The sequence below is a fragment of the Carya illinoinensis genome, chromosome 11 (assembly GCF_018687715.1).
Source record: "Carya illinoinensis cultivar Pawnee chromosome 11, C.illinoinensisPawnee_v1, whole genome shotgun sequence".
In the NCBI taxonomy this organism is placed as follows: domain Eukaryota; kingdom Viridiplantae; phylum Streptophyta; class Magnoliopsida; order Fagales; family Juglandaceae; genus Carya; species Carya illinoinensis.
Window position 1 is genome coordinate 3,693,835 of NC_056762.1, and position 11,825 is coordinate 3,705,659.

Sequence of the window (11,825 nt, forward strand, 5' to 3'; positions counted from 1 at the left end):
TACTAAGGCTGCAAGTTATGACTCCTTTTGAGTGTATGATACTACTGCAGGCTTGATATTTTAGTTAGCCATATTTCTAGTAATTGTTCTTGTGAATATAATGTGCAATAATTACTTTGATTGTTTAATCTCTTTCACCTCTAGTGGTTATATTCTGTAAGCATGTCTGTCGTGACAATGTCGTCTTTCCCAAACCACAATATCATTTGGGTTTGGGCAAAAACTGAACCAACGGCTTTTTGTGGCATTCCAAGTATCTCTCATTCATAACAAGAATACTATCTTAAATTCCCACTTAACGGGAAGGAAAAAAGAAAAAAGAATACTATCAATTATCAAACTTAGTATTTTCTCTGTTAGTAATTTCATTGTTGCCACTGGCCATTTTCTGTGTCACCATTTGCGGTCCACTATCCCACTTGTTTGCACTGGTGTTTACACTATCCAACTCTAATTCTTTGATCAGAAGAATACTTACACTGATGGAGCCTATCCTTATTGGCCAAGGTTCTTCTTTTTCCTTCTGGACTTGTAAATACTTTGTCATATCTTACCTAACTATCTCAAAAAAAAAAAGGTCATTATCTTGTAATTTCACTGACCAGCTCAAAGAAAGCTGGTTTGATCAACTCTAGTCTAGTCACGCCTTATGTGGATTCAACTGAGAGCTCAAAGTTTTCTTTCTCATGCTTTTAGTGATGCGCATATGTGGTGTGGGGGGGAGGAATACATGCATTTAACGGGTATCTAGTTTCATGCATGGCTATAGAAAAAAAGGTTCTATGAATCTGCGTTGGAGTTCCTGATTCATGGATTTTGCCCAAGGACCAGGGCAAGTCATGCTACTCTTTTGAGGCCAAGTAGAAGACCCATCTAATTTACAGACTAAAGTAAAAAAGATTGAAAAAAAAATCGGTAATCTGAAGATAGATCAAGTCAGATTGACTATGAACTTCAATGCAATGATCTTGTAACTATCACACCCTAACTTGAAATTTGAAGTTGAGCAATTTGAACTAATCTGAACATTTCCAACCTCGTCTCCTCTGGATCCTATTGTTTGCTAGGCCTAGGAAGCTTAGGATTGAGTTAGCCATAGAGCAGCTAAATTCAAAAGTGTATAAAATGTTGGGGTGGAGACTGATTTTGGAGATGAAAATTTGAGAAACAGTGAGTTCGCTCGACTGTCACTCGAGCAAGAATGGACTCAAGCGAAACACAAACCCTAGTGTTCGCTCGAGCCACACTCGACACTCTGCTCAAGCCAATGATCATTGGTTGTTTGCACAAGGCACGCTCAACACGCTACTCAAGCGAATGATGTATTTTTGCCAGGTTAGGGTTTCAAGCGTCCTGTTGGGGTGGGTCCGAAGGGCCCTCTGCCTTGGAGAGGTTCTCTGAAATTACAAAATAAAAAATAAAAAGGGTCGTTTGTTATAAATATGTTATATTCTAACATGTTGTACGCGACCTTCAGCCTATTTTGAGTGAGAACAATTGTTAAGTGAGTGCATATTGTGTGAGAGAGAAAAAACTCATAGAGAGCGTGAGATGAGATTGAGCGATTGTAATCTCCTCTGGTTAATAAGATTTTTGCAGCTCTAGAGACATAGACAATTTGCCGAATCACGTATGTCAAGTATTTTTTTTTATCCTTGTTGCTTTCATTTGTTTGCCATCGTTGTTGTGTATTCTGCACAACAACTTGAATCAAGATCCAAGGTCAGATCTGAAGGAGAACGATGGTTGGAGACAAAGTGAAAGTACCCAGGATTGAGAAGTTCGACAACACTGATTTTGGGTACTGGAAGATACATATCGATAACTATCTCTATGAGAAGAAGCTCCATCTTCCACTGTTGGGATCAAAGCCAGAGAGTATGGATGATGCTGAGTGGACCCTGTTAGATCTAAGGGTTCTTGGGATTTTTCGGATGAGCTTGTTCAGAACAGTGGCACACAATGTCAATCAGGAAAGAACCACGACGGATCTCATGGCAGCTTTGTCAGTTATGTATGAAAAGCTGACGGCAAATAGCAAAGTGCACTTGATGAATAAATTGTTCAATTTGAAGATGTTGGAAGGTATGTCTGTGGCCCAACACTTGAATGAATTCAATACGATCATAAATCAATTGTCTTCTATAGAGATTGAGTTTGATGATGAGATCAGAGCATTGATTATGTTGGCATCGCTGCAAAATACTTGGGAGGCCATGAGGATGGTTGTGAGTAGTTTAGCTGATAAGATGAAACCGAACTACAATAATGTATGTGACATGATCATTGCTGAAGAGGTACATAGAAGAGACTTTAGTGAGTTATTGGGTTTGAGATCAACCCTAAATGTTGACAATCGAGACAGAGGACATGACAAGTCAATCTCCAAGAGCAAAGGCAAGAGCAAGACAAGATTTGGGCATAAGATCATGTGCTAGAGTTGTGGCGAGCCGAGCTACATCAAGAGAAATTGCAGGAATCAAGAAAGTGCTAAGAATGACGTTGTGAATGCAGTGGATGAAAAAATACAAGATGCCTTAATTCTTGTAGTACATGGTCCAATTGATGATTAGGTATTGGATTTAGGTGCTTCGTTACATAGCACCTCACATCAAGAGATCATGCGGAATTATGTTGTTGATAATTTTATGAAGATGTATGCGGCTAATGGAGTGGCACTGGATGTAGTGGGAGTGGGTGATGTGTGTATCACACCTCCAAACAGGGGCGTGTGGACTTTACAACAAGTCATACTCGTTCCAAATCTGAGGAAAAACCTTATCTCTATGGGACAGTTTGATGATTGCGGTTATGCTCTAGCATTCTCTGGAGGAGCTTGGAAGATCACTAAGGGTGTGCTGGTCTTGGCACATGGTAAGAGATCTTACTTTTTGTATTTAACATTAGGGTTTAGAGATATGCAGAGAAATACAGGAGTGCAAAATGGCAGACTTGATTGTGCAAAACATATGAGGAAGCCAAATGGACTTAGCTTTGTCGTTCCTCATGTAAGCCTGGGGAAGTTGGTTAAGGTTGCCAAGATCGGTTCGAGACTAGATACTCCTAATACAATGGGAGTTGTGAATCACCTAGTGAATGTCCTGACTAAGGGCGATTTACGTGGGAGATTGAATTCAGGCTCAACTTCAATGCATCTTTAGGCTTGAAGGCGGGAGCTAGTGAGCTGCAGAGATGATAGGGCTTGGCTGGTAACAATGAATGGCATGTGGAGAACTAGTCTCCACGTGGGAGATTGTTAGGGGTGGAGACTGGTTTTGGAGCTGAAAAATAAGAAACAGTGAGTTCGTTTGACTGACACTCGACCTAGCGCTCAAGCAAAGCTCAACCCGTGAGTTCGCTTGAGTCTCGCGCAACAGTGGGCTCGAGTGAGACACAAACCCTAGTGTTCGCTCGAGTCACGCTCGACACCTCGTTTGAGCCAATGATCATTGGTTTTCACTCGAGGCATGCTCGACACGTTGCTCTAGCGAAGAATGTATTTTTGCTAGATTAGGATTTTCAGTGTCGTTTGCTATAAATATATTATATTTTGACTTGATGTACACAACTTTCAGCATATTTTGAGTGAGAACAATTGTCAAGTGAGTACATATTGTGTGAGAGAGCAAAAAGCCCTAGATAGTGTAAGTTGAGATTGAGTGATTGTAATCTCATTTACTTAATATGATTTCTGCAGCTCTGTGGACATAGTCAATTTGTTGAACCACGTATATTGTGTCGTGTGTTTTTTTTATTGTTGTTGCATTTATTTGTTTGTCATCGTTGATGTGTGTTTTGCACAACATACAAGAAATGCAGACAAGGCTCATCCTTTATATTAGGGGTGTAAATCGATGCGTCGGCATCAGTTTCGGCGCCAAACAAAAACCCCACCGACATGGAAAAACGCTGCTTACAACCGGCCGAAATCGATCGACTAGGGGAGAGAAAACCGATTCCATCGGTCTCGACTAGCGTTGGCGCGGTCTTCGGTTTGCCGTCGGCGTCGTCTGGGACGGAGGAGTAGCGTCTGTGAGTCTGCCATGGGAGTGCGACGAAGCTCTGGTAGACGAAACCCTAGAGCCTGACGAAGAAGACGACGAAGAAGGAAGGGGGGCGAATTGGTTTAATGCCATTTTGGAATGGCTTAAGCCAAATGGTGCCGTTCCATTAAATTTTTTTTCCATCCAAGGATCTTAAACGACGCCGTTTCACTTTAATGAGTGAAATGGCGTCATTTCTTTATAGGTAGAAAACAAAAAAAAAAATGTTACCGCTGACGTCGGCCGGTTCAGCGATTTTCCCTGGGGTCGAACCGCGAACCGAACTGGTCGACATCGGTTCCTATATATTTAACTCGACCGCCGACCGGTTCTTTGCCGGTTTCGGCCTCCGGCGGTCGGTCTCCGTTGGTGTAGGCCGGTTTATCGGTTTAGTGTACAGCCCTACTTTATAGTAAGGTCAATGCAGGCCTTACGATGACTAAACATAGGTTAATTTGCTTCAATATGTTATGCTTTAGTACTAACATTTCGGTAGCAGGTTCTAAGCCCAGAACAGTTCAGGTTGATTGGGTTGATAGTCAGCATAATCCTAGTCATGCTTCTATCCTTGAAGCCCATCCCACTCATGAGTTAATATTGACGAGTCTTTGTTCAGCAAGTAGGAGTGTGGTAAGTTCAAATTATAGAGTGGTATCATCCTGTTTGATAAAAAGAGGAAAAAATTGTACAAAATCTTAAATCTTGTAGTAAAATCACAGAACCTATAAAGGGTTGTTGTAACACCCACTTCCCAGTGAGGCTAGGAATGTTGCTTCACAGTTCACACTCACCATATATATTACAAAACCAGTACTGTCACTTTAGTAAACGTTAAAATAGTAAATTAATGCAAGAAAATCCAATATTTCCAGACCTAATGAAATTAAAACATAATGTCATACATAAGTCTAATTAAAATCCCAAAAATATAATGTCCTCGCGAAGTCAGTATCTTTTCTTCTGACTTTGGCCTATAGAATCGTCATCCTCATCATAACCTAGGACAGTTTAGAACATAAAAACACAATGAGTTGAATACATAATAGGCGGAACATATATATGGTATACCAGGATTTCTTTGACATACAACACATTTAACATCATGTCATGTGCATGTTGTGGAAAAACATTTAGTGGTAAACTTATAGTTAAACACATGCTTAGGTTGTGCAGCACTAGTGCTACTGCCTTTGGTCACCAACAAGCTTCACATATATATTCTGATTGTCCTCCTTCCATATGGCTTGTACGTCCGCCACCTATATGCTCAGTTACAAAAAAACTCATACATTCCTTCATCATGAGTATGCCTTTTGTCATTCTTTCTCATAACTTTCCTAACATGGGTTTTTTATTTATCTTTTTTGATATTTTATATAGCACATGCATCACATTAAAGCAATCAGAAATCTTCACAGTTCGACCATATCACACAACAAGCACATAAAAAAGGCGCTTTCATGAAAGGCTGGTACGTATCATGCTTATATATCATGAAATTTATTTGAGAAAAACGTAGCATTTTAACTTGAACATCATGGGCATACCTCAATTGCGTTCCTTGAATAAGCTTAAATTCTCAAACCCTCATAGTATCACTCATTAGACATGACATAGTGTTTACTTAACCATGTATATATAAACCATCCTTGTATAATCTTTCATTCCGGTATGTAATCAATCCTTGAGTGTTACAGTTGGGGTTGAAGAGGCGTCTCCATTCTCTAAGAATTTGATTTGGAGGAGACCTTCAGCCCAGAGCACGACCCCCCGCTTCTGTTTGTAGCCAACTTTTTCTATCAGTTTTATTAATGATCTAGAAAAAGAAACGAAGGCATTATGGAAAACATCATATCGATACACCTAACCAAAGAAAGAGAAGTCAGATAAAGAAAAACGATCAAGAGAATCTTGAAAACTAAAGCTGCAGAGAGATATATATGTTGGATGCCATTCAATGAGCATTTAGTTTCTACTTGTTAGGAAGCAACAAGGGCTGGCATCATGGCTGTGCATGCTGCAGAATGGAGTTACTGTTGGGTAATACTAATGTGAGTTCTATAGAAAATACTCGCAAGCTAAAACTAGTACAATTTCTGTTGACAAACTTACGAAAAACTCAATTTGTTTTTCTCTTGGTATGATGCGTTTCATATTCTTGTGGAATTCTGTGGCTGGGGTTCGTTTAAATAGCAATCATAGCTGCGGGGAAGCTATGGAGATTGTAGAGTTTAAACGCAATTTGTTTATCTCCCAGTGTTATCCATTACTGGAAACATATATTCATATTATAGAATTTAATGAGATGCATAGAGGTTAGATGCTGTTAGCTTTCTGCCACTCTGGATATATATATATGAAAACTTAGAATCTACGTTGAAATGAATTTTCCTTTTGCTAATTTGGAGGCGTTTTCAGTGTTCTGCGCATGCCTCAACCACAAGCAAAGGGCCTAGGAACAGAGCAATTGAAAATTGGAAGCATATTCCCATGCCACCTAACTTCGTTAAACCAAGTAGTATTAAACTAGACGTGCAATGGAGCAGAAAACGATTCCCAACTGTTAACAATGCAGAGCAGACAAACACTGAACAAGTAATCAATAGTTTTTTCTGCTGAGATGACGAAAGAGGAAATCAATCGATTAGGACATGAAAGCACTTTTCCTGAGTTGTCACACTAAGTAGCTTATCTTTAATGAGACGCTATAATAAAACTTTCAACCTAAGAAATGCCCTATCTTTTAAGTACTTGAGGTTTCTCCGCACTTTCACGTTTAAGGTCATCATTACTCCAAACCCAATTTGTCAATCTGCAAATATGGTAGAGGCTGCTTTTGTAGGGACCCTAAAACCATAGGTCATGTAGTCCTTCCTATCTTAGAAATTTGGACGGTATGCAGTACTAAAGTATTCCTAATCACAAGCTACTTTTGAAAACTAGACTCATCAATTTGGTATGTCGGTATAACTTTGATTTGAGTTTCCTTTCCGAGTTTGACCGAATATACCAAAGGTACATCATACTTGCTATTCAGGGCTCTAAAGTCTAAACCATAACTGGCGTGCTTGAACCTTGCAGTATTGGTTCAATTATATTCACATCCATCCAAGCAATTATTTTCTTATTTTTTGGGTCCATTATTCTCAGATTTAGGTCCGCATGAAATCTAATGAGTAGCAAAGGCCTTTTCGCTCTGACCTTTAAGTAATTACTTCCTAACATCATCTCGTGGGATGTTTGCTCTACCAATATATATCTCGCTGTTTAAACATCAACTTCCATGAAAATTACATCTTTGGAGATCATTATGTTAGAATATATTTCAGTACTCAGGTGGGGATATCTTCTGATGTTTTCACAAGCTTTGGCACCAGATGAGCTAATTGAAACTTTGCTGAGAGTCAAAGGCGAAGCTCTTTGTAGGGCTTGGATGTAAGCAACACATGATTTGTTTCATATGTAAGTGGGCCAGTTAAGAGGCATGAATGCCAGGCACATACCTTCATCATCGCTGTTTTCCCTCATTTTTACTTGATAATTATATTCACTGAGCCTATTCCTTGTCAATATCTTGAATCTAGGACCAGCCGCCCTGTCGGTGAAGAGATATGTATGTGTGTGCGTGTATATATATATATATAGTCTGACTTTCTTAGAGGGAGACCTATCATTAGGAAAATCCATGGCAAATGCAGTCACTTGTGGGACACCGTTAGTTTGACCAAAGAAGGGCAGCAGATTGCTTGCTCCTCTTTGTATCTTTTCCTTAAATTTTCTTTTGTAACCAAACCATAATTATGCTAGACCTTGCTTTATAGCAAGTCGGCATGCATCTAAGTTATCGCAATTCAAAATCAAAACTTTGAAAACTTTTCAAAGTTTTCGTATTATTAGAAGTATTATAAAAATAAATACATATTTTGATCTATTAATTTTTATTTTAAAAGATCTCAAATTTTTATCTAAAAAAAAAATTACACTATTAGTAAATAAATAAACAAAGGAAGTAGCAAAAAAATAGAGAGACCAAACTGGATAAAAAAAAAAAAAGGAAGCAGCAAAAAAAAAAAATTGACCAAATAATTTCTCTCAGGTAAAAAAAAAGAAGCAGCGAAAAAAAAACACTATTGATAAATAAATAAACAAATAAAGTAGCACCAAAAAAAAAAGAAATGAAGCAAAAAAGAAAATACAACATTGGTAAATAAATAAAGTTATAAAATATTATAAAAAGTACTACAAGTACTTGTGAGCTATAAGTACTTGTGAGTCCCATCATATTACTAATTATAACAAAGTCAAACTAATATCATTTCATTTCTAAAAAAAACACATATTTCATCTAATCTCATATCATCTCAATATATCTCAAAAGATTTTATCTTATCTCATCTCTAAAAATAAATATATATTTTATCTAATCTCATTTTATCTCATCTCATCTTATTTCATCTCAATATATCTTAAAAGATTTTATTTTACCTCATCTTATCTCAAAATGAGTTGCTAATGATAACTTGGTATGAAGAAAATTGTTAGGGAAGCTGTTAATGGTCTTAAGCACATGGTAATCAGGAGCATTGGAAGACTACAACCTGTACAATTTAGTTGGTTTTTCCAAGTTTTTGGACGTCTTGGGTGCGAAATTTTAGCTGTCTTTTGTCACTCGCACCGACTCAAAACTACGTAATTGGGTGATCTATAGCTACTAAGTGCCAGTTAACAGTGATGAAGGTTGACGTTTATGGTCCTAAATATGCATTAGTCCTCTCTGTCTTGGATATCTTCGCACCCACAAAAAAGAAAAAGGAAACCAAGTTTTGAAAACCTATACCTAAAGCATTGTTGCCAGGACATGGCCTGGCGGAGGATGACCCCTGGAATCTCTCTCTCTCTCTCTCTCTCTCTCTCTCTCTCTCTCTGTGGCCAATAATGCAGAGGACAACCAAAAATTGGCCTTTTGGAGGGACTCAGAAATGCATGGATGAGGCTGGAGCCCGCAGCTGGATCTTATGTTAGGAAATCAGCATCTCTTATATACTGTAGGTCCCGGTAATCTTCTTATTAAAGCACTGCCAGCGCTTCAGTAGATCACAATCTGAACCTATCCCATTTATCTTAACATGTTTAATTTCTAAATAAGACATACTGTAGTTTGTTTAAAATAACAGTGATCAAATTCAGTTGGGAAGGTTTAAGGTTAAATTCACAGGAAAACAATAATGCTAGTGGAGGACTTTGCTTTTTTCAAATATTTTTTGCCGGCTCTTAAATGTGGTTTAGGTTAAGCAGGAAAAACAGGTAAAGGCATGAAAAAAACACTACAACTGCATCTAATAATGATAATTAATTAGACAGCTTGGAAAGATTAGGACCACCAAGTTAATTTCAGAAGAAATATACATTATTTCAACTTTCTGGAAACAAATACAAAAGAAAGAAAATAAAACAAAGAAGGGGAAAATACAAATCAAAGCTCAAACAAAGATCAGCTAAATTGTTATTACCGGCTAGGAAATCAAAAAGAAAAAAAGGAATTCATCTCAAACGTTCAGTTGAAATTCCCTGTACTATCAACATCTCTGTATTCGTTTATGAAGAGAGAAAATAATTCAAAAAAAAAAAATAATAAAGAGGAATTTACAGTTCATATCTGCTGGAAGACATCAAAATTTGCCCCCGTTAGATCTTCTGATAGCGACGTCAACGGATAGCTACTGAAATCTACCGAACTGCGAGCATGAAGCTGTCCTTGTTCATGTTGCCAGGAACTTGGCTTTGGTTCCTCGGATTTTATCCCGTTTACCTGAAACTGAAAAAAAGATTCTAACTTGTTGTTGGCATCCCATGAAAAGTCTGCATTTTCTACCATGTTGTTCATCTGGAAACCGGCGTAGCTACTCATGTTTGAGCTGTTGCTTGAACTTTCCTTCACCTCATTCAAGAAAAAGGAGCTCATTCTCGAAGCTGAATTATCAGAGAACTCTGTCCCGGACAAGTTTCCATGATCAGAACTGGTCAGACTTGGCATTGAAGCGAATCCATAGTTGCAATAATTCGTCTGGAAATGGCTTTGATCATTTGGGGTTTTGATAGTTGTCTGATTCTGAAGTAGGAAACTTGAATTATAGCCGTTTGATTCGACACTACCCGCTTGGAACTCAAAGCAGGCCATTGGATCAAGGGCAGGCTTGTACATGAGAAGCTCTCTTGAAGCATCTGTTACTTCACCATCATAGTAATTCATGTCTTCAACTAAAAATGTTGGACCCTGAGAAGCCAAGGCTGATATTGTTGGAAATCCTTGAGACTCTGGAATGTTCAAAGATGCCATTTCTGTACATTTTTTTTCATCTTTTGGTTCAATTTCGCTTAGTAGCTTGTGGGTAGTTGGGTCAATTCCTTGCTTCATCAGCTTCTTCTTCAAACATGAATTCCAGAAGTTTTTAATCTCATTATCTGTTCTACCCGGTAACTGTGCAGCAATTTGAGCCCACCTAAGATTCAGAAAAAGAAAGGAAAAAGATCAGAACTCAAGCCCAATGAATATTCATTTCCATTTTCAAATCAAAGATCAAAATTCCGATATATTGCCTTAATGAAATTATCATTACCTGTTGCCAAGAACTTCATGAAGGCTGATAATGAGATCCTCCTCCTTTTGTGAGAACATTCCTCTCTTCAAATCGGGTCTCAAGTAGTTTATCCATCTCAATCTGCAGCTCTTCCCACACCTTTGCAATCCTGCAAGAATCAAAAACATTTAAAAATTTGTGGATACCATGAAGCTTGAAATATACTAGTACTCTAAAAAAGAAATTACAAACAGTGATGGAGAACTATATATATATATACCAGCTAGTTTAGGAACCGAACTCCAGCAGCCAACACCAAACCTCGTTATATAATTGTACAGTTTCTCATCTTCTTCAGGAGACCATAAACCTTTCCTTAATTTCTGCTTTAAACAGCACGAATGACGTCCCATTCTGCAAAGGCTATTGTGAGGGACAATGGTATATTATGCAGCTGCAAGCGTATCACTTGGACATGGAATGTTTGAGAGGTGGACGAGAATATGTGTCTGTGTTGTAAGAGTGGGAAAACCAGGACTAATTTCTGATGATTTAAAGGGAACAGGAATAAATCATACTTAGAGTTCAAGTTATGGAGAGAGAGAGAGAGAGAGAGAGAGAGAGAGAGAGAGGCTGAGGAAGGTGAAGCAATCAAGTGGGTTTTAAGCAAATCCGGTGCTGCTTTTGCATTGGATTGGATTGGTTTTTAAGATATCTCTATCTCTAGAAAATTAAAAAGGTGATAATAAAACAAGAACAACTCCATAAACGTGTACTTATGAGTAAGAAAACAGTTATATGTTTATTTTTAACATTAATTGATAATATAAACTATTAAATTAAACAGTACTACAAGTCTCTTGTATTTGGAACTTAACAAATAAAAAATGGCACCTTTTGTTTTCCTGATCTCCTTGTCTTGGCACCATTTTCAAAAAAAAAAAAAAGAAGCTCTGTGATTCATGCATGGAACCCATCTTTCTTTTTAAAAATTAATTTACTCCAAAGTGAACAGACAGAGAAAAAAAAAAAAATCAAAAGTTTTATTTTCCACAAGTTGCCTGCGGCGGCATATGATACAGGTATAGTGTGCTTCATGCCTTTCAAGCCTTCGCTTGGCAGCCACTGTACAAAATGCGACGCATTTTCCTGATCAAAAGCAATTACAGGGTCGACCGACACAGTGCGTCAATGAGCGTGTGGG

The 11,825-nt window shown here is 38.0% G+C and overlaps 1 protein-coding gene across 1 annotated transcript; it reads right to left on the bottom strand.

Moving 5' to 3' along the window:
- Nucleotides 1-9,428: 9,428 nt before the first annotated feature.
- LOC122280746 (transcription factor MYB86-like) lies at nt 9,429-11,289 on the bottom strand. Its single transcript, XM_043091753.1, has 3 exons — nt 10,902-11,289; nt 10,661-10,790; nt 9,429-10,543 (listed from the first exon to the last, which is right to left on the bottom strand). Exons 1-3 carry the CDS (start codon nt 11,032-11,034, stop codon nt 9,694-9,696), a joined length of 1,113 nt encoding a protein of 370 aa, XP_042947687.1. The 5' UTR covers nt 11,035-11,289; the 3' UTR covers nt 9,429-9,693.
- Nucleotides 11,290-11,825: the final 536 nt, after the last annotated feature.